Consider the following 27,435-nt stretch of genomic DNA (forward strand, 5'->3'; position numbering starts at 1 on the left):
CTTATCCGCATGTGCATGCCTGCGCATATTTGGCAGATTTTTGACACCTCAAAAAATGCAACATGTTGTGTTCGCAACGCGAACGCATGTTCCTGCATACACCATGTTAAATATATGTACACATGCGGATCAAACGCTGCGCACACAGACACAAATGTGGAACCAGCCTAAGTGCATGTTGAAACAGCCCTTTCAGACTACAATTTGGGAGAAAAATAAGCACGATAAGTTAATTGTGTACATTACAGAAAAATGTATTAATTTGCAAAGACTGATCAATAATTAAAAAATAAAGGTTACTCTTTAAAACTATCAAATCTCTTCCGGAACTTGCCATGTCTCCTTCTGTCACCAGGCTCCTCCATATTCATCCTGTGGGCAGCTCTGGTGATGGAGTTGAGACCGGGAACAGAAGCTCTGGTAGGCAAAGACTTTGTTCAGCCACGGAGGCAGAATCTGTAGTGCAGTCTAGTCTACAGTAGTATGGGTGTGTGCTTGGCCAATTGAACAGCACCAAACCCTACAAATACTCCTAGCCTAGTGATGGGAGCGACCAGATAGATCTTCGCTCATGATTGCATGTTATATTCTTGTTGTCTGACCGCAGCCATTTCTTGGCCATTCTTTTGCCTAGCCAACTTGTGCCTTGACAGTCTTCCTTGTTCTGACCCTGCTATATCACTACTTTTGGGAGCCCGCAACATCGGCCAGCAGCTGTGTGACTCCGTGACCACAACCCAGGGGACCCTGTTTAAGTCCATATCCCTGTACAGGGTTAAAGGGTGAAGGCCAGCGTAACCCCCGGGATCTGGTAAATGAAGAGGATTGTGTTAAACCAGCCCATATATCCATTTTAGAGCTGCCATGCGAGGATTGACAGACCAACATAATAACGTAAAAAAAAAAAAAAAAGCAAGGATGAGGCATCACTGCCACACAATCAAAGACAGAAAAATGTATCTACCTGTGGCCAAACATTTGCGTAGAGGACACCACATGAACCGTATGAAAAGTGGTTATATTAAAAAACGGAAAATTCAAATCACCTTGGTCTGTCTCAACATGGTTAACATGTGAAGATCTATATTATGGCAACCCAGCTCATACTTTCACCCTATTCACCCACAGTATATGGCAACTCAGATAGAAGATATCTGTTTAGGTATTTATCTGTGGATTTGTGTAATTGAATACTTAATACATAAAAACATTTCATATGGAAAGTGGAGCATTGAGTGGCTTGTTTCTTTTTTATGGCCATATGAAAGTTAACATTAAGGCTATGTGCCCACAGTAGCGTTATAAACCTGATACAAAACTGGACTCCTTCCCAGAACACGTGCTTTTTTTTACCACGTTTTTGCTTAAAAAAATGTTTCGTTTTGATGCGTTTTTTTCCGCGCGTCTTCTGGACCATAGGGAATAGCTAAAAACATGGACTAAGCCGCTAAATTAAAGAACATGCTGCGTTTTTAGCAGCTAAGCATTTCCTTAGCGGTAAATAACGCATCCATTGGCACAAAAAGGCCAAAAAGCATTAAAATGATTGGGAAGCTTCTTTTTAGTGTTCTTGAAGCGGTTTGACCCCTAAAAACGCTTAAAAAAAAAACGCTACTGTGGGCACACAGCCTAAAAAAGCTATTTAAAATCAGAAGACAGAAGAGTCTTGGAATACAGAGTTATGACAGTCTGACATGCTTTACACAGTACTACGGTAAATTTCTCACAAGGAAATTTGTCAAAACAAAATCTGAGAAAGCTGATTTTGAAATAATGAGGCAATCAGGTCTCCAATATGATTTGGGGACAGAAAAACCCTTTCATACCGCATATCTAGTCTCTCCAAATTAATTCTGCAATTTTGAAATGTCCATTTATTCTGCAATGCCTCTGCTCTTTTTGTCTATACAAGTCTAATTCAAAAAAGTTGCAGCGCTGTGTAAAAAAAGTATAGAAAACAAGAATCAATTATTTGGAAAACTCAACCATATTTTATTTACAACAGAACATAAAGCACATATCAGAAGATGAAAAGGTAGATATTTTTCCATTTCATTTGATAGAATTAACTCATTTAGAAATTCATGGCAGTAACAAATCTCTAAAAGTTGGGACAGGACAGGGTCTACCATTGGGTATCATCACCCCTTTTACTATAGTCCGAATGTTTGGGAAATATGAAGACTAATTACTGGAGAGGAACATTGTCCCATTCTTGTCTGATGTAGATTTCTGGCTGCTGAACAGTACTGGGTCTTTTTGCTGAGTTTCACTTATAATATCACCGACCTCTTCTGTGAAGCCATGCTGTTGTGATGGACCCAGTACGTGGTTTATCGTGTGTATTGCCGAAATATGCAATGCCTTCCATGAAATACATTGTCTGGATGGGAGCACATGTTTTACAACCCCTATATGATGCTCAGCATTGGAGTGCCCTTCATGTTGGGTAAGCTGCCCCTGTAGTGCAACCGCCTACCATCAGATTCAAATTGAGCTTTGCGCTAAGCTGGATGGTGCAACTCCTTAAGTCTGCAGGTCTCTGTGCCTGGTTTCCACAAAGAATCTCATGCTGATTTATCTGACCACAAAACAGTTTTCCATTTAGTCTCAATCAATTTTAAACAAGCTTTGGCTCAGAGAAGACGGCAGGGTTTCTAGAGTGCGTCGATACATGGCTTTTTCTTTGAAAGATAAAGTTTTAATTTGTATTTATGGATTACATAGCAAACTGTGGTCAGAGAATGATTTCTGGAAGTAATCCTGAGCCCGTGCAGTAATTTGCATCACCGAATCATGCCAGTTAATGTAGTGTTGCCTAAGGTACAATAGATCACGAGCATCCAATATTAACTGGCAGCCTTCTCCCTTGTGCACATGGATTTCTCCAGAATCTGAATGTTTTGATGACAATGCACTGTAGATGGTGAGATATTTAGTTTTTGCAATTTTACATTGATGAACATTTTTCTGAAACTGTTCCACAAATTTCAGGCGCAGCTATTCACCGATTGGTAAAAGTCTGACCATCTCTGCCTCTCTAACATGCCCTTTTTATACATGGTCAGGTGACAGTTGAAAATTAAACCACAAGCTGTGTTTTTCTTATTAGTACCACTTACTCTTCCAGCCTTTCATTAACCCTATCCCAATTTTGAGATGTGTTGATGCCATCAATTTGTAAATTTTTTCTTCATTTTTTAATATATATATATATATATATATATATATATATATATATATATATATATATATATATATACACACACATACATACAGTGCCTACAAGTAGTATTCAACCCCCTGCAGATTTAGCAGGTTTGATAAGATGCAAATAAGTTAGAGCCTTCAAACTTCACACAAGAGCAGGATTTATTAACAGATGCATAAATCTTACAAACCAAAAAGTTATGTTGCTCAGTTAAATTTTAATAAATTTTAAACATAAAAGTGTGGGTCAATTATTATTCAACCCCTAGGTTTAATATTTTGTGGAATAACCCTTGTTTGCAATTACAGCTAATAATCGTCTTTTATAAGACCTGATCAGGCCGGCACAGGTCTCTGGAGTTATCTTGGCCCACTCCTCCATGCAGATCTTCTCCAAGTTATCTAGGTTCTTTGGGTGTCTCATGTGGACTTTAATCTTGGTTTCCTTCCACAAGTTTTCAATTGGGTTAAGGTCAGGAGACTGACTAGGCCACTCCAACACCTTGATTTTTTGCCTCTTGAACCAGGCCTTGGTTTTGTTGGCTGTGTGCTTTGGGTCGTTGTCTTGTTGGAAGATGAAATGACGACCCATCTTAAGATCCTTGATGGAGGAGCGGATGTTCTTGGCCAAAATCTTCAGGTAGGCCGTGCTATCCATCTTCCCATGGATGCGGACCAGATGGCCAGGCCCCTTGGCTGAGAAACAGCCCCACAGCATGATGCTGCCACCACCATGCTTGACTGTAGGGATGGTATTCTTGGGGTCGTATGCAGTGCCATCCAGTCTCCAAACGTCACGTGTGTGGTTGGCACCAAAGATCTCGATCTTGGTCTCATCAGACCAGAGAACCTTGAACTAGTCTGTCTCAGAGTCCTCCAAGTGATCATGAGCAAACTGTAGACGAGCCTTGACATGACGCTTTGAAAGTAAAGGTACCTTACGGGCTCGTCTGGAACGGAGACCATTGCGGTGGAGTGCGTTACTTATGGTATTGACTGAAACCAATGTCCCCACTGCCATGAGATCTTCCCGGAACTCCTTCCTTGTTGTCCTTGGGTTAGCCTTGACTCTTCGGATAAGCCTGGCCTCGGCACGGGAGGAAACTTTCAAAGGCTGTCCAGGCCGTGGAAGGCTAACAGTAGTTCCATAAGCCTTCCACTTCCGGATGATGCTCCCAACAGTGGCAACAGGTAGGCCCAACTCCTTGGAAAGGGTTTTGTACCCCTTGCCAGCCTTGTGACCCTCCACGATCTTGTCTCTGATGGCCTTGGAATGCTCCATTGTCTTTCCCATGTTGACCATGTATGAGTGCTGTTCACAAGTTTGGGGAGGGTCTTAAATAGTCAGAAAAGGCTGGAAAAAGAGATAATTAATCCAAACATGTGAAGCTCATTGTTCTTTGTGCCTGAAATACTTCTTAATACTTTAGGGGAACCAAACAGAATTCTGATGGTTTGAGGGGTTGAATAATAAATGACCCTCTGAATAAAGTTTTCACAATTTAAAAAAAATTAAACAAAGAAATAACATTCTTTTTTGCTGCAGTGCATTTCACACTTCCAGGCTGATCTACAGTCCAAATGTCACAATGCCAAGTTAATTCCGAATGTGTAAACCTGCAGGGGGTTGAATACTACTTGTAGGCACTGTGTGTGTGTGTGTATATATATATATATATATATATATATATATATATATATATATATATACACACACACACACACACTCACTGGCCACTTTATTAGGTACACCTGTCCAACTGTGTGTTAAGACTTAATTTCTAATCAGCCAATCACATGGCGGCAACTCAGTGCATTTAGGCATGTAGACATGGTCAAGACAATCTCCTGCAGTTCAAACCGAGCATCAGTATGGGGAAGAAAGGTGATTTGAGTGCCTTTGAACGTGGCATGATTGTTGGTGCCAGAAGGGCTGGTCTGAGAATTTCAGAAACTGCTGATCTACTGGGATTTTCACGCACAACCATCTCTAGGGTTTACAGAGAATGGTCCGAAAAAGAAAAAAAAAAAAACAGTGAGCGGCAGTTCTGTGGCCGGAAATGCCATGTTGATGCCAGAGGTCAGAGGAGAATGGGCAGACTGGTTCGAGCTGATAGAAAGGCAACAGTGACTCAAATTGCCACCCGTTACAACCAAGGTAGGCAGAAGAGCATCTCTGAACGCACAGTGCGTCGAACTTTGAGGCAGATGGGCTACAGCAGCAGAAGACCACACTGGGTACCACTCCTCTCAGCTAAGAACAGGAAACTGAGGCTACAATTTGCACAAGCTCATCGAAATTGGACAGTAGAAGATTGGAAAAACGTTGCCTGGTCTGATGAGTCTCGATTTCTGCTGCGACATTCGGATGGTAGGGTCAGAATTTGGCGTAAACAACATGAAAGCATGGATCCATCCTGCCTTGTATCAACGGTTCAGGCTGGTGGTGGTGGTGTCATGGTGTGGGGAATTTTTTCTGGGCACTCTTTGGGCCCCTTGGTACCAATTGAGCATCGTTGCAACGCCACAGCCTACCTGAGTATTGTTGCTGACCATGTCCATCCCTTTATGACCACAATGTACCCAACATCTGATGGCTACTTTCAGCAGGATAATGCGCCATGTCATAAAGCTCGAATCATCTCAGATTGGTTTCTTGAACATGACAATGAGTTTACTGTACTCAAATGGCCTCCTCAGTCACCAGATCTCAATCCAATAGAGCATCTTTGGGATGTGGTGGAACGGGAGATTCGCATTAGGGATGTGCAGCCGACAAATCTGCGCCAACTGTGTGATGCCATCATGTCAATATGGTCCAAAATCTCTGAGGAATGCTTCCAGCACCTTGTTGAATCTCTGCCACGAAGAATTGAGGCAGTTCTGAAGGCAAAAGGGGGTCCAACCCCTTACTAGCATGGTGTACCTAATAAAGTGGCCAGTGAGTGAGTGTGTGTGTGTGTGTGTGTGTGTGTGTGTGTGTGTGTGTGTGTGTGTGTGTGTGTGTGTGTGTGTGTGTGTGTGTGTGTATATATATATATATATATATATATATATATATATATATATATATATATATATATATATATATATATATATACACACACATACACACATACATACATACATACACACACAGTCATATGTTAAAGTTTGGGCACCCCTATTAATGTTAACCTTTTTTCTTTAGAACAATTTTGGTTTTTGCAACAGCTATTTCAGTTTCACATATCTAATAACTGATGGACTCAGTTACATTTCTGGATTCAAATGAGGTTTATTGTACTAACAGAAAATGTGCAATCTGCATTTAAACAAAATTTGACCGGTGCAAAAGTATGGGCACCCTTATCATTTTCTTGATTTGAACACTCCTAACTACTTTTTACTGACTTCCTGAAGCACTAAATTGGTTTTGTATCCTCATTGAGCTTTGAACTTCAAAGCCAGGGGTATCAAATCATGAGAAAAGGTATTTAAGGTGGCCACTTGCAAGTAGTTCCCCTATTTGATTCTCCTATGAAGAGTGGCATCATGGGCTCCTCAAAGCAACTCTCAAATGATCTGAAAACAAAGATTATTCAACATAGCTTTTCACGGGAAGGATACAAAAAGTTGTCTCAGAGCTTTAACCTGTCAGTTTCCACTGTGAGGAACATAGTAAGGAAATGGAAGAACACAGGTACAGTTCTTGTTAAGCCCAGAAGTGGCAGGCCACGAAAAAAAAATAAGAAAGGCAGAGAAGAAGAATGGTGAGAACAGTCAAGGACCATCCACAGACCACCTCCAAAGACCTGCAGCATCATCTTGCTGCAGATGGTGTCACTATGCATCGGTCAACAATACAGCGCACTTTGCACAAGGAGAAGCTGTATGGGAGACTGATGCGAAAGAAGCCATTTCTGCAAGCACGCCACAAACAGAGTCGCCTGAGGTATGCAAAAGCACATTTGGACAAGCCAGTTACATTTTGGAAGAAGGTCCTGTGGACTGATGAAACAAAGATTGAGTTGTTTGGTCATACAAAAAGGCGTTATGCATTTAGGCTAAAAAAACACAGCATTCCAAGAAAAACACTTGCTACCCACAGTAAAATTTGGTTGAGGTTCCGTCATGCTTTGGGGCTGTGTGGCCAATGCCGGCACCGGGAATCTTGTTAAAGTTGAGGGTCACATGGATTCAACTCAGTATCAGCAGATTCTTGACAATGTGCAAGAATCAGTGACGAAGTTGAAGTTACGCAGGGGATGGATATTTCAGCAAGACAATGATCCAAAACACCGCTCCAAATCTACTCAGGCATTCATGCAGAGGAACGATTACAATGTTCTGGAATGGCCATCCCAGTCCCCAGACCTGAATATCATTGAACATCTGTGGGATGATTTGAAGCGGGCTGTCCATGCTCGGCGACCATCAAACTTAACGGAACTGGAATTGTTTTGTAAACAGGAATGGTCACAAATACCTTCATCCAGGAACTCATTAATAGCTACAGGAAGAGACTAGAGGCTGTTATTTTTGCAATAGGAGGAACTACAAAATACGTCACTTATGTTCAGGTGCCCATACTTTTGCACCGGTCAAATTTTGTTTAAATGCAGATTGCACATTTTCTGTTAGTACAACAAACCTCATTTGAATCCAGAAATATAACTGAGTCCATCAGTTATTAGATATATGAAACTGAAATAGCTGTTGCAAAAACCAAAATTGTTACAAAGAAAAAAGGCTAACATTAATAGGGGTGCCCAAACTTTAACATATGACTGTATATATTAGAAAAGTTTTGACTTTCAACTTCTGATGTGCTCTATATTCTGATGTGAACATATGGCTATAGAAGACTTCCAAATCATTGCATTCTAATTTTCTTCACATTTTACACAGCACCCTAACTTTTTTGGAAATTGGAAATGAAGATTTATTTCTTCAGAAACACTGTTATACCTAAAATCCCTACACCAAGCTGGGAACTGTTCATCTCTTCTTCAATCCTTCCAATCCATCTCGCCTCTTCCTCAGATCTGTTCCTCAACATACAATCCTCTGTCTCCAAACACAGACAGCCCCCTCATGCCCTCTCCTGCTCCCACTCTCTCTGCTCCTCCTCACTGCCAGCGATATCTCTCCAAATCCTGGTCCTCCTCACCACATTCCCACAGTCATTTCTACCTCCCATCCACACCCAATCACAACTTTCCGTAACCACTCCAACCTTATACACATTCGCCCAGCCCCAGCTTCCCCAGTCCCACTAACAGGAGCTCTGTGGAACGCTCGCTCTGTCTGCAACAAACTTTCTTTCATCCACGATCTTTTTATTACTAACAAACTTTCCTTCCTCGCCATCACCGAAACCTGGCTCACCTCCTCTGACACAGCCTCTCCTGCTGCACTCTCATATGGTGGAATCCACCTTTCCCACACACCCCGCCCCAGCTGCAAGCATGGTGGAGGAGTTGGTTTTCTCCTGTCAGGTAACTGCTCCTTCACCCCAATCCCACTGTCACCCTCTGTTACCCTCCCTTCCTTCGAGGTGCACTCTGTGCGCATCTACTCCCCCTCCAACTAGCTATCATATACCGCCCTCCAGGGTCAGCCACCACCTTCTTTGACCACTTCACCACCTGGCTACTTCATTTCCTTTCCACTGATATCCCCACTATCATCTTGGGCAACTTCAACATCCCCATTGACACTTCCCTCTCAGCTGCCACTAAACTTCTATCTCACTCAATGGTCTTCTGCAGCCACTCTCAAAGATGGCCAAACACTAGACCTCATCTTCACCCGCCTCTGCTCCCTATCTAGCCTCTCTAACTCACCTCTTCCTCTCTCTGACCACAACCAACTTACATTCTCTTCCCTCTCCTCCTCAGGTCCACAATCCCCACCTCAAATACTCGCACACCCTCGCAGAAATCTTCAACACCTCGATCTACACTCACTGTCTGAATCCCTCCTCCCTCTTACAGACATAAGTTCCCTACACAATGCGGATGCCGCTGCCGCTCTATATAACACCATAATAGCTGTAGCTTTGGAATCAGTTGCCCCTCTCAAACATACCAAAGCTTGCAAAATCAACAAACAGCCCTGGCACACCAGTCTGACCAAAGAACTGAGGCGAGCTTCCAGGGCTGCTGAGCGGAGATGGAAAAAATTCCACTCCAATGAGGACTTCATCACATTCAAACAGTCCCTCACTACTTTCAAGGCCACACTCGCTGCAGCAAAACAAACTTACTTCTCATCTCTCATATCCTCCCTGTCTCACAACCCTAAACTGTTATTCAACACCTTCAATTCTCTCCTCCGCCCCCCAGCACCTCCTCCCTCTCCACTCATCTCAGCTGAAGACTTTGCCTCATTTTTCAAGGAGAAGATTGATAACATCAGAGACAGTTTTGGTCAACAACCCCCAGTGCCCTTCCTCCTACCTGCCCTGCCCTCCTCCCCCAAAACCAACTTCTCCTCCATTACAGAAGATCGACTCTCCACTCTACTCTTAATATCACATCTCACTACCTGGGCACTTGACCCGATCCCATCCCACTTCATCCCAAACCTCACCACAGTCTTCATCCCAACCCTAACCCATCTCTTCAACCTACCACTAACAACTGGTGTTTTTCCCTCAAGCTTTAAACATGCCTCAATCACACCTATCCTCAAAAAGCCCTCTCTTGACCCATCCTCTGTATCTAGCTATCGCCCTATATCACTTCTCCCCTATGCCTAAAAAATACTGGAACAACACGTCCATCTTGAACTATCCTCCCACCTCTCTTCTTGCTCCATCCTTGACCACTTGCAATCCGGCTTCCGGCCACACCACTCCACTGAAACTGCCCTAACTAAGGTCACCAATGACCTACTAGGCGCCAAGGCCAAGCGACACTACTCTGTCCTCCTCCTCCTGGACCTGTCCTCTGCCTTTGACACAGTGGACCATTCCATATTACTACAGACCCGCTCATCTCTTGGTATCACAGACTTGGCCCTATCTTGGATTGCGTCATACCTATCAGAGCGGACATTCAGCTTCTCCCATTCGCACACCACCTCCTCACCGCGCCCCCTATCCGTCGGCGTCCCGCAAGGTTCAGTCCTAGGGCCCCTGCTCTTCTCCATTTACACCTTTGGCCTCGGACAGCTCATAGAATCTCATGGCTTTCAGTATCATCTCTATGCTGATGACACAGATCTACATCTCTGGACCAGATATCACCTCCCTAGTAAACAGAATCCCTCAATGTCTGCTATTTCATCCTTCTTCTCCGCTAGATTTCTAAAACTTAATATGGACAAAACAGAATTAATCATCTTTCGCCCATCTCACATAACCCCCCCAACTGACCTATCCATTAAAGTAAATGGCTGCCCACTCTCTCCAGTCCCACAAGCTCGCTGCCTCGGGGTTATCCTTGACACTGATCTCTCTTTCAAACCACATATCCAAGCCCTTTCCGCTTCCTGCCGACTTCAACTCAAAAATATTTCACGGATCCGTACATTCCTCAACCAAGAATCTGAAAAACCCTAGTCCATGCCCTCATCATCTCCCGCCTTGACTACTGCAACCTCCTACTCTGTGGCCTCCCCTCTCTCGCACCCCTCCAATCTATTCTTAACTCTGCTGCCCGACTAATCCACCTGACCCCCCCCCCCCCCCCGCTATTACCCGGCCTCTCCCCTCTGTCAATCCCTGCACTGGCTCCCCATTACCCAAAGACTCCAGTTCAAAACCCTAACCATGACATACAAAGCCATCCACAGCCTGAGTCCTCCGTACATCTGTGACCTAGTCTAGTCTCCCAGTACTTACCTGCACGAAACCGCCGATCCTCACAAGATCTCCTTCTATACTCCTCTTCCCACAATCGCATACAAGATTTCTCCCGCGCATCCCCTCTACTCTGGAACTCTCTACCACAACATATCAGACTTTTGCCTACCATGGAAACCTTCAAAAAGAACATGAAGACCTACCTCTTCCGATAAGCCTACAACTTGCAATAACCACCGATCCACCAAACCGCTGCACGACCAGCTCTACCCTCGCCTACTGTATCCTCACTCATCCCGTTGTAGATTGTGAGCCCTCGCGGGCAGGGTCCTCAATCATCCTGTACCAGTCGTGACTTGTATTGTTTAAGATTACTGTACTTGTATGTATTATGTATACCCCTCCTCACATGTAAAGCGCCATGGAATAAATGGCGCAATAATAAACAATAATAAAATGCCTGATGAAGAGACCTGAATAGTCTTTGAAACTTACTTTAAATCATTTTATTTTTGTTAGCCATTAAAAGTTATATTGTCTCACTGAGAGCAGTTAATCTTAAATCTAGCTGGTGACAAGGAGATTTAAAAAGAAAATCTCTAAAATGTGAAAAAAAAAAAAAACCCTACAGACAGACTAATATCTTCATACAATTAAACAGAAATCATTGGTTTCTAACAAAAGGCACATAGGCGCTGATTCTTTAAGATTGGCGTTTTGAAACCCAGTACTAATAATGGTGATGTGTAGGTATAAGATCTGCATGTTACTTTACGAGTTTGGTGCACCTTATCACTGGTGTATGTCTCTGTGGCCTTCGTCAAAGATGTTACTTCAGCCAAAAACTGGAGTAATATTTCTGGAACAATGTACAGCCGTCAGTTTATATAAATTTTTCAGGTGGAAGGGGAAAGTCGAACAAAGAATGTGTGTACTGGGCAGAAGAGCCCCGCTCTCGATGAGAGGAAGATATTATAGCTTTGGGTAGGGTAATGGGGGGGGGGTCCGGAAGACTGCTTGTATGGGAGAGAGGGGTTGATTTACAGTATATTAAGTGGTGTTATGGGGGACCATATTAAAGTTCTGAGCTGGAATGCAAGAGGCTTGGCTGATAGTACCAGGAGGGCGGCTGTCCTTCAGCCAAGGGCTTCGTTGATATGTTTACTCGAGACGCACTTAGTGCGAGAGAGAGTGAATATGTTGAAAAGTGGATACAGAAGGCTCATCACTCTACCTTCTCTACGTACTCTGGAGGGGGTGGGGGGTGTCGGTCTTATGAGGAAATCGAAGTGCATGTTGATGCGGATGGACAATATGTGGTGGTGATATGTAAGATATTTGGGGTGCTGTTGTGTGTTGCCGCCATGTATATCCCGCCCCCATATTCAAGTAGAAAAATCAGAGAAGTGATGGAAATGACTGGTCGGAGGGGGGAATGCCTCTTCTGGTTATTGGGGATCTCAATAACATATATGATGATTTTTGGGATAAAAACAAGAACGCTCAAAATAGGACACAGAGTAATGTCACCCCATTTGGCACAATAAATACAGGAGATTGGGTTGGTTGATTTGTGGAGGGTGAGACATTTTGGGGAAAGGGGGTACTCATGTTACTCACCATCACACTACACCCTGTTTAGAACAGACATGGCTTTGGGAAATGAGATGGTGGGTTCAATGGTGAAAGAGGTCAGGTATCTGCCTAGGGCAGTCTCAGATCACTGCCCAGTTGAGGTAGAGTTGCGGTCAGCGGAGACACACTGGTCGGGCGCAGGGGAGAGTGGAAAATTCACCCTAACTGGTTGAATGGCCTTGATCTAGAGGGAATACAACGGGAGGTGGTGGAGTATTTTACCATTAATGAGGGAAGCGCTGAGATGTCTATTGTCTGGGATGCTATGAAGGCGTATCTAAGAGGTTTATTATTTAGAGATATTAGTAGATGTAAGGCAAAGACAAAGCAGTTGGAGAAGGAAGCGATAGAGAGGTTAAAGGAAGCAGAGGACGAAATGTTAACTCAACACGGTGGAGGCTAGAAATAGAATGAAGGTTGCACAAAAGAATGTAGATAAAATCTTCCTGGATCGAGCCGAAAGGAGAAGGGAATTTCCAGCAGCTGGCTTTTTATCAGGATGGAGAGTGGGACACATGTTGTCGCTGGTGGCTTCGGCCCATAGGGGTACCTCACACGTGCATTCTCTGTACACGGGGGATGGCGCTAGGGTGTCGGAAAATGCGGACATCTTGAAGGTTTTCACTGAAATGTATACAGATCTGTACTCCTCTCGGGCAAGAGCGTCGGTTGAGGACACTGTGGCAATTTTAGAGGGGATTAAACTTCCTAGACTGGAGATTGAAGATAGGGAATGTCTGGAGGCTCCCATCACTGATGAGGAGCTGAGCAGGGCCCTGGGGTCAATGACAAAAGGAAAAGCACCTGGGACAGATGGGCTTCCAGTGGATATTTTTAAAGGGATGGAAGAGGTGTTAATAGCAAGACTTAGGGCTGTGTTGGAAGATGCTAGAAGTAAGGGGATCTTGCCTTTGTCTATGAGAGAAGCTATAATAGTTGTCATCCCAAAGGAAGATAAGGATCTTCAGATGCCAGAATCATACAAGACCGTTTTCACTGCTCACAACGGATGTAAAGCTCCTGGCCAAGGTGTTGGCGATTAGGCTGTCGGATGTTATTTCTAAATTAATACACCCAGACCAGTCCGGATTCATGTCCGACAGGTCTACGGCTGTCAGCCTGAGAAGGCTTTTCATGAATATGCAGTTGCAAGCCGATAACTCTGGCCAGAGGGTGGTTGCATTGCTGGACGCCCATAAGGCATCTGGCAGTGTGGAGAGGAGGATCTATGGCAGGTCCTGGTTCATTTGGGATTTGGTCCACAATTCATATCTTGGGTTCGGTTATTATATACGTAGCCACTGGCTAGGATAAGAGTGAATGGAATGCTATCACACACTGTAGAACTCCACAGAGGGACGAGGCAGGGGTGTCCGCTCTTCCCTCTTGTTTGCGCTGGCAGTGGAACCATTGGCCGCCAAAATTCGACAATCAAGGGAGGTTTACGGGTTCAGATACGGCCTGTTAGAGGAAAAAAAATTGCGCTACACACGGACGATGTCTTGATTTTTCTAAGTGACCCACAAACATCTCTGGGTAATGCCATAAAACTTATTGAATGGTTTGGGAGGATGTCAGGATTGGTGATCAACTGGAGTAAATACAATTTGTTTGCAATAGACGGCACAATGGAAGGTTTAAGGAGAACAGTAGAGGAGGGCAGGCTTAAAGTAGTAGATCAATTTAAGTATTTAGGAATATGGGTTTCGCTGCCAATCACAGATTTACATAAAAACCTGTCCCCCATGTTAGGTGCTCTCAACGCGAAAATAGGAGCTTGGATTAAGTTGCACTTGTCGGTAGTGGCCCGGGTTAATTTAGTTAAAATGATTCTGATGGCCAAAATATTGCATATCCTGCATAATGCACCTGTCTGGATACCTCAGGGGAAATTTAGGCAAATAAACGTCTTGTTCAGGGGATTGGTGTGGGGGAAGCAACACCCTCGTATTAGATTGGAAACCCTTCAACGCTCTAAGGATGGGGGGGGTCTGGCCTTGCCTAATCCTGAAATATACTTGCTTGCGGCCCAGTGCCAGCATTTGAGGGGGTTGGGCGCTTGAGGCGACTTCTGGCGGGATACAACACATTTTGGAAAAAACTGACAAATCGGTGTCCAGTGGACAATGTTTGGAGGATGGCTCACTTGGGGTGTTTGGGAAACAATTTCCCACCTTATCTTTGATACATAAACTCTGGAGGAGTGTTAAACAAATTCGGGGGGGTTACTGGCCTGACCAGGTTCTCAACAATTTGGGATAATAATAACCTACTAGAATTCAGATCTATGGGAGGACTGGGGGAATGGCAGGCTAGTGGGATCCAATTTGTTTTCCAGATTGTGGACCCACAGGGACTGAAATCCTTTTCCCAGCTACAATCGGAATTTGGGCTCAGAGCTTCAGGTGGGTTCCAGTATGCACAGATGAAGCACGCATTCATAGCTCAGAATAAGAGTAGCCATCTTGAAACTCAGGGGGATATTGCGTCGGAGTATGTATGTGGGAAAGCATCTACAAGTGGGGTTATATCCTCTTTGTATGGAGATCTGTTACATACTTTCCTATTGAAATTCCCAATTGGCGCCAGGGCCAAGTGGGAGGGTGAGTTGGGCCCCTTGGAGGATGAGAGATGAGAATCCGCTCTGGGGTGGATCACAAAATTGTCGCTGAGTGAACCATATAGATTGTGTATTATATAGAGCTGAGACAGAGTGTACAAGTCCACAGATGTCCTGTTTAAGGCTGGACTAAAACCCACGTCTGAATGTCCCCGGTGCCGAAACGAAGGTGCAGGTATATTCCACATGATGTGGACGTGCCCAAGGTTTTCTTTCTCGACGGTGGTCTTGTGTTGGGTAGAGGGAGCGTACAGATGTGTGATTCCAACGGACCCAATGGTATGCTTGTTGGGTGATGTGGAAGAGATAAGAATGGATAATACTATGAAGACAGAGATAGCCAGACTACTCTATATGTCTGGGAAAGTGATTGCGAGAAATTGGATACAAGAGGAGCGGCCGTCGAGAGGAGAATATCTCAAATATGTGAAAAATACCGTTATGCTAGAAAAGGGGGTTTACAAAAAAAAAAAAAAAGGAAAAAAAAGGGAAATTGGTGTTCTATGAAACGCTATGGACGCCATGGCTAGAGTTTGGTTAGAGTCTCGGATATATGTTGGGGGGGCCTCGCGGCACATTGTTTATGTGGGGTGCTACCTGTAATGCTACGAATGGTGGAAGGATATTACTAACCTTTATTTTTCTCTGCAGATAAAGACTATATGGACAATACGAGCGGTCTAATAGGGTAGGGGGAGGGGGAGAGTTATTATACCGGGTTAATATGAAAAATGATTGCTTTGGGAAAATATGTAGCCTAATATGCATTTCTGAATAAAAATCTATTTAATTAAAAAAAAAATTTTCAGGTGGGCATTGTTATGCCCTGTCCTAGGTGCATCCCAGCTCTGCCGAATTTGGCCGAACTGGTCAAAAGTGGGGAGTGAACACCAAGGTTCATAATTTTCTTGCTCAATTTTCTTGCTCAACTTTGTGCTGCGCAAAAATTTTGCAGTGTTTTGTTCATAAACATGCGGCTGACTCAGAGCCAAATGACCATTATTATATATGTATTGCGGTTTTCAGAAAACCCTGACTGCAGTTTGTTTAAAAAAAAAAAAAATTTTCTCACTCACTGGGTACAATGGCAAGTCTCCAGCGCAGCTCCCATTGTCTGTTATTGCTTGCAGTTCTGATGTCATGTCAACAGTGCTGCAGACAATCCGTAAGCTGAGCGGCTCTTGCCGTCTACTCTAAGGGCTCATACTCACTTGCGAGAGAATCGTGAGTCTCTCGCAAGTGAGTATGAGCCCTAACAGGGGCACTGAGATCAGTTACTGACTCCAGCGGTGATATGTGTTACAGCTGTGATGTCATAGGTGCAGCCAGTTTGCAGACTCTGTAGCAGCTGTAGAGCACTGGTACTGGACCTCGGCAAGTACTAGCTGCATTTTTTTTTTTTTTATTTGTACAAAAGGATTTGGGGGCACCAATTGTGAAAGCGAGATAATCATTCAAAATCTTCACTGTCAATGTAAACCGTAAGAAAAAAGCCTCCTCAATAAAACATGCCACCCCACACCCCATATATATACACACGTGTATACCAGCAATAGTGTAAATAAATTGCAATAAAATATGTTTACTATGATACCTGCTGCAAATTCTTCAATAGTCATAAGTGGAAAACGGATAAGTGATAATGCTTTGCCAAGCGCTTTCCGTTTGTTTTCTGAGGTTATTGGTTGCTGCTGCCTCTGGCACTCTGCCTCAGACCAGCGTACAACTGCATTAAAGAGTCTGATCTCGCGAATCCCTAATGTATCCCGTTCTAAGACTGCAACAAGGGTATCTGGAAAAAAGCAGAAACATGCAATGTGAATACAGTAGCCTACTTGTGTTGTCCAACCCAGTGGCAAGTTATTTTACTATGCGGTACTGATGATTCAGTCACCTTTACATTTGACAAGTCTGTTTTTACTGAAGTTTTCATTCAAGTTTGCAATTGAAAACAGGAAGAAATTGAATGTAGAAGAAAAAAAATGAATTCAAGGCATACAATAATGATTACAAGAGCATGGCGGTCTAGACATGAAATAGGTTTACAGAGTATTGCTCATAATAAAAACATATTGCTACAGCAATAACCCAAAATTAGGAACCAGGGAAGAAAAAAAAGCCATGTAAAAATATAAGGGTGCATTTACAGCGTGCAATGCCCATCCCAAAACGACTGGCAAAGTTTGCCAGTCGGAGGTCGTTTAGTAGCCCCTCATGGGCGCGTCAGATTCGATCTGTAATAGATCAGTGTACATAAACAGCCACTATTCCAACAAGTCTAGATTACATGCTGCCAAGAGTGAAGATCTTTTGGGCAAAGCCAAGCATCATATTTCACCCAACAAACAAGCATTTTGCTTGTCTGTCGGGTAACCAACATCCTGTTTAGACTGTATGATTATGGTGAAACGAGAGTGCCTAGGGATATTCTTTGACAATATTCATGCTGTGTAAATGCACCTTTTGACAGGAAAGATATGAGTAAAAGGAAAGCAGGAAGAAATAGGAAAAAAAAGGAGAAGATGAAAAGGAGGAACATGGAGGGAAGGAGGTAATATGAATGGTTGAATGATGAAGGAAGCAAGAGGAGCACAGTGTGCAAGAACTCCAAGCAATGATCACTCAAGATACCTGCCTTGTAAATAAAACATTATTAAAATCTATTTAGCCAGCGAGTAAATGATGGGCCTGGTTTTAAAAGTCAGCCCAGAGCAACCAGAGACATTCTCCACTTGATAGCCTAATCTCCATCAGTGAGAGCTTCCAATTTGTGGAGATGATCAATTTAAAAAATCCATTTTACTAATTCTGCAGGTTTGGCCGACTTACAATGGCGTGGAATAATTATTCTAGTGGCAGTAAGGAAATGTCTCAAAAGGCTCTTCTTTGCTTTAGTTACTGAGCCTTGGATGAGAGTCAAAAGCAAGATCTGGGGGCTGGAGGGGTGTGTGTTCACCAAGCGGTAGCATAGCTCAAAGATCTCATTCACCACAAGGTAGCATAACTCAAAGATATGCCAGAATGTCCTCATAGTACCCTTTTCATTGTTAAAGTGCCAGATATTGAGGGCAATTCATAAGCATCCAGTCAGAATCTTGTCATTTTTCGAATTTGAAAGAAAATTTTCTGCCAATCCACAACTGACACCAAGACATCAACAAACGCGGTGGAGAAAATCTCAAAATATCTCAGAATATAATAAAGGATCATAAAAGTAGAGTGTGTACATACAAGGAGTAAAGAATGACTGGAGAAGAACAACTTCTAGATCTGTAGGTGAAAAAGAGGGTTTTTAGTGAAGAAATTTTTTTTTTTTTTAAACTATGCATTTAAGCCAAGCGAGACATTTTAACGGGCAGGCCCAACAGACAGTCAAACATGAAGGTAATGACGGATCTAAAGACACAATCTGGCAATGTATATCAGCCTACTGCATGCAGAAAAGGAGGTTAATAAAAAAGGGCCATAATCCCAGGACTAAAGATTAACTTGTTCCAAAGACCAAAGTGTTGTTGGATTAGAAAATGAATGGAAAGGGCTGGCGGTCAATTAATGGGCATCATCCAGAAAACCGACTACAGTAAAATAGAGTCCCATTGTTTGGTACATTTTGGAACCAGTATGGCATTTTAAAAAGAACAGAGGCTTTATGATATGTGGTCATGGAGGCCTGCACAACCTTAGCATTTAGGGTGGGTTAGCAAAGAATTGCTGAAGCATTAAAGGAAACCTGTGACTCCATTCATGATGAGCCTCAGACAAACTCTTTAATTGCAGATTGGAGACTTAAAGGTGTTAGGGAGTAGGATTGGTATAGTTTAGCAGAATATCCAATTTTCACAGAATTAAAAACACACGTACCAGAATAAATAGGATTTGAAGTCTTGAAAAGTGTATTGAAGCAGGGAGGTAAAAGTTAGTTAATAAAGGCTAGGTAAGTCAGAACGAATCTGTATTCCCAGGTATTTGACAGAACTGGATTGCCATTTAAAGGATAAGGACTTCTCCAATGTGCTGACAGTATTCGAGGCTATGGTAACATTGCGTGCCTCTGTTTTGTTATAGTTTACTTTGAAAATTGCTTGCGCTGCTAAACTTTTCAAACTTGCTGATCAGGAGTGGGAGGGAAGTTACCAGTTTGGTAGTGCGCAGTAATAAAAGTCTGTATAAATTGGCTAAATTATGATTATTCTGGACTAAACTGTCAACAGCACAGAGGGAAGTAAATGGCTAGGTAATGTACAGTAATAGTTTACATAAATGGAGACTCCAGATATGGTCTGGGCTTTGAGGATCACAATTGCCAAGTATTCCACAGGGATCAAGGATAGGAAAAGTGACAAGAGGCACACCTGTCATTTAAGGTTGGAAATTGTGGTGGAAAGAACAAATCATTTAACCCAATTCTGGCACCAAGCACCGAATAAAGAACATCTTCAAGAGCATATAGGAAAGAGCAAAAAGCCTTTTTTTGTCTCAACTGCAATAAAGGCAGGGATCGAGTATTTCTTTGTGAGAGATGAGGGTTTTGTGTTATCAGATGTTAAACCCCTTAAGGACCAAGCCACTTTGTAGGTTAATCACTGGGCCTCTTTTTTTTTTTTTTTTAGAAAAAAATCTGACCAGTGTCACTATGTGGCAATAACTCTGGAATGCTGTAAAGGATCCCACTGATTCTGAGATCTTTTCTCAGGAAACATTTTAATTCGCGATAGTAGTAAAGTTTGTTCAATATGACTTGTGTTTGTGAAAACATTGGAAATTTGGCAAAAATTTTGAATTTGCGATTTTCAAACCCTTCATTCTTATGCCCTCGAACCAAAGTTATGTCACACAAAATAGTTAACATTTCCCACGTCATCTTTACTTCAGCACTATTTTGGAAACAATTTTTTTGCTAGGAAGTTAGAAGGGTTAAATGTTGATCAGCAAGAGCAGACGCCATGTCGCATTTGGCGAGCCTCTGATCTGCCTAAACAGTGGAACCCTCCCACCAGGACAGTACCCAGACTCCATTCACATGAATGGGGGGGGGGGTGCACGAACATCCAGTGTGTGCCATGCTGTTATGTGCATAGCAGTATGGCAAACACTGCTTCTGATCGGCGGTAAAATCATCACTGTCGGTCATACAACCGCGGTTCACACGCTGTCAAAAGACAGCGTGAGCAAGCAGCTGTGATCAGAGGTATAAAGTTCACCGTGAGAATCTCACTGCGATGAGCTCGCCTCTGCACTGTGAGACTTAGGCTAAGTGCACACGTTGCAGAAAATTTCTGCTCAAAAACCTGAATCCCTTCCCAGAAACCGCACCTATTTTTCCACGGCGGTTTTTGCGCGGTTTTGATGCGTTTTTTTCCGCAGCGGTTTCAAACTGCATGGAAGAAGCCAAAACAGCGTAAAAATCTGCAAAATTAATGAGCATGCTGCGTTTACCGCGATGCGTTTTTTTTGCGGTAAAAAACGCATCAATGTGCACAAAAAGTGCAAAATGCATAGAAATGACTGGGAAGCTTATTTTTAGCGGTTTTATAGTGAAAACCGCGGTGAAAACCGCTAAAAAAACGCTGTGTGTGAACACAGCCTTAGTCTCATGGTGCAGAGGTCAAAGCAGTTCATTAGCCAGCTGGGAACGCAGCCTCAGTGACCGGCAGTAACCTCAATGACGTCACCGCAAGTCACCGACACTGCGCTCGTAGCAGCTCATTCACCAGTAGGTCTCAGCCTGGATGGTCACATCTTGGCACCGCCCAGGTTGAATATTGATTACCCCCAGACGTGGATTACAGTGTGGGACAGAACAACAGACAGGTGAGGGATATTATTGTTTTTTTATTTTGTTACAGGAGACGAGGGATTCAGTGGAATTAGCCGACTATAACTTATTTTAGGTTATGTGCACACACTGCAGATTCACCTGCGGGTTCTTTCCTGCGGAACCGCAGGTAAAACCGCAGGTAAAGTGACCTGCGGTTTGACACCTGGACAATGGAATAGGTGGCAAACCGCAGCAGAATCCGCAGAAACAATTGACATGCTGCGGAAAAAAAAACCGCAGCTTTTCCGCAGGTAAAAAACCGCAGTGTGAGCACTGCGGTTTTGAAAACCCATAGGCTAACATGGTAAAGTACCATGTCTGCGGAACTGCTGCAGTTCTGCAGGGCCAAAACCGCAGCGTGTGCACATGGCCTTAAAGTAAAAATGGAAGTGTGTTTTGTTTTATTTCAAATAAAAGACTTTATATTTGCTGCGTCTTTATTTACCATATAACTAAGATTAGTAATGGATAGGTGTCTTACAGACGCCTCTCCATTACTAAGCTGTACTCTTGATGTCACCTGACAATACAAAGGTGATATAGATAGAGATATATATATATATATATATATATATATATATATATATATATATATATAATCTATTAGCTGAAGAGCCCGGCGCTGCCCGGGCATAGTAACTGTTAGTTATAACAAATTATAATTATCCTCCATCCCATGGTCCCGTGCCCATATACCCATCATACATATCCACGATCCCATAGGCCCGTGCCCATATACCCATCATACATATTCTCCATCCCATAGTCCCATGCCCATATACCCATCACACATCTTTCATCTCATAGTCCCATGCCCATATACCCATCATACACATCCTCCATTCCATAGTCAACCATTATGACATCATAATGAGCGGCGGGGCTTGCAACCTATGACGACATCAGCATCGCCATGGCAACCATTGTGACATCATAATGAGGGGCGGGGCTTGACACGCACACACTTTTTCCCCAGTATGTAGACAGGGGCAAAATTGTTTGGTGAATTGGAACGTGCGGGGTTAAAATTTCACCTCACAACATAGCTTAGGACGCTCTCGGGGTCCAGACGTGTGACTGGGCCAAGTTTTGTGGCTGTAGCTGCGACGGTGCGGATGCCTATTCCGGACATACACACACATATACATACATACATACATACATATATATATATATATATATATATATATAGTCCTCCTTCCTTCTCATCCTTTCAGGGACAGGAAACATGAGGTTAAAAAAAGGCCCTTGCTGCCCACCTCCCTCAGTGCTTTTCCAAGGACCAGTACCACACCAGGGTTGATGCAACATAAATTCCTATTACTACTGTGTCTTAACATTGAATGGGAATTAAATAAAACTTATCAGGGAGGAAACTAACCATGCTGTCAGGATGGACTCCTGGTAGGTCTAATACCTATTTTCCAGGACATACTTCCTGACAGCACCATGGAGAATACCAGAGTACCTCCTTTAGGAGGGGACCACTGCCTGTAGAACTTTCCTTCAAAAATCAGTCTGTTGACCTGACAACACATCCAATTTAGGGTATGTGCACACTTTGCGGTTTCTGCTGCGTTTCCGGCTCTGCAGAAACGCAGCAGATTCTGCTGCGTTGTACAGTACCTTTATTTCCTATGGAAATAAAAAAAAAAGCTGTGCACATGCTGCGTTTTTTTCCGCGCGGTTTTGCTGCGGTTTTCAAAACGCAGCATGTCAATTGTTTGGTGCAGAAACGCTGCAGTTTTACACCTCATCCATTATTGAGGTGTAAAACCGCAGGGCAAAACCGCAGAAAAAACGCAGATAAACCGCAGAAAAACCGCAGCACTTTGTCCTGCGGATTTCCTGCAGTTTTCTCTACAAAATCCGCAGAGACAAAAAACTATGTGTGCACATACCCTTATAATGCTTACAAAAAAAAAAAAAAGTTCATTCTGGCCCACATTGCTGCGACCACACTCAGACCAGGAAGTGAAAACTGCACTAGTTGAGTGGGCCCTTAAAACTGACTGGAGGGGAGATCCCGTCTGAACTGTAAGCTATAGATTTTGCGGATATGATCCACCTAGCTATAGTGGGCTTGGAAGCTTTTTTCCCCTTATTTCTGCCCCCGCATTGAATAACCAGGTTAGAATCCTGCTTCCAGCGCCGCGTGGCTTAAATACCCAATGACCGCCTGCCTTACGTCCAAGGCATGGATAAGGGATTCCTTGTGCTTTCTAGGATGTTCACAAAAGGAGGGCAAGATTTCTTCCTGGTTTAAGTTCTGGGTAGACCCTACCATGGACAAAAAGGCCGCATCAAGTTTAAAGGACTATCCGATCGTCCAGGATCTGGAGATATGGATCCAAGATGGGCAGGGCTTGTATCTCCCCCACCCTTTTAGCGGAGGTAATGGCCACTAAGAATGCGGTTCTAAATGTTAGTCTCGAGATGTTTGTGTGTTCCACGGGCATGTAAGGGGGTTAACATAGGGCATTAAGTACTAGGTTCAAGTTCCACCGAGGCACCAATCTCCTTATAGTGGGTCTTAGCCTCTGTATTGCTCTAATGAATGCCAAGGGATGATTGAAGAAAACATTAAGAGCCGATATCTGGACCTTTAGTGTGATCGGTCTGAGACCTTTATTAAACCCGGCTTGTAGGAAATCTAAAATTTTTGGGATATCCAGCAGGGAAGTGTCTATATGGGAACTGCCACATTCCAAACAGAATGTCTTCCAGATCTGGTTATAAATTGCAGAGGTAACAGACTAAAGGAAAAAACAATGTGTGTATATACCCTAATGAAAATAAATAAGTAAAAAAGCAAGTGCATTAAATAACATAGGGTACTTGGTAAACACTATTTTGATCTACTCCAGTTCAGTTTTTTTTTTTTTTTTTTTTTTTTTTTTTAAGAGGTGACAGACTTCCTACTTGCCTGGATTGTAGTTATAACCTGGTCAGACAGACCCTGGGGCCCTTAGGATGTTCATTTTAGGATCCAAGCCGACAGATACTCTTTCCAGGTCATGGTGAAAGACTGGACCCTGATAAATTAGGTATTTTTTCAGGGGAAGTAAGGCAGGTTCCACCAGGGCCAAGATCTTTAGAAGAGGAGACCAACTACTTTTTGGCCAGAATGAAGCGATTATAAGCACCTTCGTCTGATCCTCCTGAATCTTCCTGAGCACTCTGGGAATGAGATCAACTGGAGGAAAGCGTATGACAGAGTCATGTTTCACACCTGGTTTAGCGAGTTGATACCTTCAGGGTTGTCCATGGGATTCAAGGAGTAAAACCTGACAACCTTTGAATTTTTTTAGTTTTAGGTCTATTTGAGGTATACCCCAGTGCTGACATAACTGCTAGAATACCTCCCCGTTTAACTCCCACTCGGTAGGCCAAGTTTCCACCTGATGAAATAGTCTGCCATCTTGTTCCGGGATCCCTCCAGATGCACTATTGAGACTGATAAGACTGTCCTTACTGCCCAGGCGAAGATCCTTGAAGACAACTCGTGAAGTGTACGGTGTCTCAGGCCTCCTTGGTGGCACAAGAAAGATACTGTTGTCACACTGTCCAACATGATCTTTATGTGATGACCTTCCAACAATGTTCAAACTACAGAGAGCTCTTCACAGTATGGGAAGCTCTTAGGGTACCGTTACACCTAGCGATGCACCAGCGATCCCGACCAGCGATATGACGCAGTCAGGATCGCTGGTGCATCGCTAGGTGGTCGCTAGTGAGCTGCCACTTAGGCAGATCTCACCAGCGACATCGCTGGGGACGGGGATCGCTACTTACCTGTCAGACGCGGCGATCCTGCGTCCTCCCGCCCGGCTCCACGCGTCGCACGTCCTCACAGCAGGAAGCGCCGCAGGAAGTGACCGACGAGGAATGGTCCAGCAGCTTCTCGCACGATCAGCGATAATCAGCGGGGGAGCGGGTCGGAGGTAAGTATCACATGCAGCGATATCGCTAGCAATATCGCTGCAACGTCACAAAATCGGTGACTTTACAGAGATATCGCAGTGTGTAACGGGGGCTTAAGACAAAATTGAAGACCTGGACTAGATAGCTGAAGGCCACATCCCCTGAAATATCCTTGTTTGCTGGTGTCCGTGGTAATTACTATGCAAAGAAAAGCAATCCATGGGATACCCAACCCATTTCAGAAGCTCATATAATTGGCAGTTTCCTTTCCTGTCCAGGTGCATAATCCTTATCCTGATCCATTGAACACCTTCTGCGACGTGCTGGAAATCTCTGTGACTGGCTACCTGCTCTGCCATTGCCAGATATATGGATTCTGTTCTGGGAATGTCCAGGGCATCACAGAACGGTCTCATGTCACCCCGGTCTTTCAACGTATACAATGTACCATTTTTCCAAACCAGCAGCTGGAATGGATACCCTCAGGAGTACATCAGGCCATTTTCCCAAAGGGCATGAAGTAGTTTCAAAACCCTTTCAGAACATGTTATTCAGGATAAATCTGTGAGAAGTTGTATGGGTTTTCCAATGAAATCCACAATCCCTTGCTTTCCTCATAATGGCCTCTTTTACAATGAAGAAATGTATGTGACAGATAATGTCCCTTGGACGCTCAGGATCTGAGTCACGCAAGCCCAGTGAATGGTGCACCCTGTCAAACTCTAGCTCATTCAGTAATATCCTTGGTGATAATGTCCGCAATCTTGGTGTAATCTCTTCTGAATTAATGCTTTCAGGAATACCCCTTATCTGGATATAGCAGTGATTACAATTTTATTGGTCGTCATCAAAACAGGCTGTGAAGCTGTGAAGATCCAGTGTTGGTTTAGGAGGCATTATGATGGCCCACAACTTGTATAACATCATCCTCTAATCGCTGTACCTTAGTGAGGGAATGTATTTCAGTTTTGTAAGTGGTCTCTAGCCTCTGTATATATTGCTCCATGCCTTGCTTAGCAGGGATAAACAATACGATGTTTCAAATAAATTATGGCTCTCCCCATATCATAATCCCCTGTGGCTGGGTAAATTGCCCGGTGAAGAAAGCACAACTGAGTATGTTGGCTTTGGCGAGAGCACAAGGAGACTTGTGGACCTGTTCTCTTGTGAGGCCGACAAAGATAGAAGTTGGTGCACTGCTTACAGACTTGCGCTGTTCAGTATCACGAGGGTTAATGGTAGGTGCACACGGTCAGTGTGAACAGCGCCGCATACAAGTTTTTATTGTGCATTAATATACCAGGCAACCGCCCCCCTCCATGTATTGGTAGGCTGTGAGCGGTTGTTTCATCGGTTTTCTTGCACCTGTGTTGCCATCTTAATTATATGGGTCCACTGCATCCTGATAGTGCATTTGTCTGGAGGCCTGGACGGGTAAACCGCTTTGCTTTTTTGCTGTTTTCTTGTATTAATGGAGGATGTCCTCTTCTTATGCTATTTCAGTGGTAGGTGCATACGGTCAGTAAACGTTGCGGGTTGGACGCTGCGTTCTTGCGCAGTGTCCAAATGTTACAGCATAGTGGATGGGATTTCAAGAAATCCCATGCCCACTATGTGTGCACAGACGCCCGCGGCTCACCCTCGGAGACGGACATGCGGTGTGTCTTTCCAGACCGCAGCATGTCTATCTTGTGGAGACGCGAGCCTCCGCGAGATAATTTTCGCCTATAGAATGTATTGGACGCAGTGAATTCACACATGTGGAATCACCTGCGGTCAATAGCCGGCAGCGCTTTGGAAGCAGCGGACATATGCTGCATCCAAAGTGCTACCAATTACTGAATGTCTGCACATACCCTAAGACTACTTCTTGTTCCACACGGAGGTGAGGCAGTAATGGCTCTGTCTGTTGTGCCTGGGAAGTGGAGTACTCCGATAAACGCTGCATACCATATGTGCTGACCAGAGGTGGAGGACTTCATATTATCCTCTGATCTAGTCTTTCTTTCCCATAAAAGGAGGGCATGTTGGAGTCTGTAAACTGCTTATAATTCCCCCAGGAACATGGCCTGAAGAGACAGCTGTCAAAAGAGTGTGGTTCCCCTCACTGCCATGTCCAAGCCACCCTCCATATGTTCTACATCTTGTAGTCATGGTTTTCTTTTTGCTGTGTATTATTCATTTATTGGCTCCTCAATGACAGCGGTAGAACAACAGCAATATGCAGTCAGAAGTGATAGATCATGAAATGGTATCACTCATTAAATTCAGACAATTAAAAGTATTATATCACTGTTATTAGAGTAGAGTAATTAATGGTTCCATCTTATAAGGTTCTATAACCCAATGCTCACATTAATAATTCGCTAGCGCTATGTCTCTATTCCATTTATTCGGGAGTCATTTGGAAACACAATTATCTACTATGCTAGGATC

General features: G+C 43.6%; 1 protein-coding gene across 2 annotated transcripts in view; it reads right to left on the reverse strand.

The window, feature by feature from the left end:
- BTBD2 (BTB domain containing 2) overlaps window positions 1-27,435 on the reverse strand; it is a 109,118-nt gene that overhangs the window by 13,983 nt on the left and 67,700 nt on the right. Inside the window, exon 5 of one of the 2 annotated variants that reach the window (XM_073545581.1) lies at window positions 16,852-17,049. The exons of the other annotated variant lie outside the window; for it this stretch is intronic. Coding sequence (XP_073401682.1) covers window positions 16,852-17,049 — 198 coding nt within the window. The remainder of the gene's footprint in view (window positions 1-16,851; window positions 17,050-27,435) is intronic. 2 annotated transcript variants of the gene reach the window in all.

The sequence above is a fragment of the Dendrobates tinctorius genome, unplaced genomic scaffold (assembly GCF_039654945.1).
Source record: "Dendrobates tinctorius isolate UK_male_01 unplaced genomic scaffold, ASM3965494v1 ptg000011l, whole genome shotgun sequence".
NCBI lineage: Eukaryota > Metazoa > Chordata > Amphibia > Anura > Dendrobatidae > Dendrobates > Dendrobates tinctorius.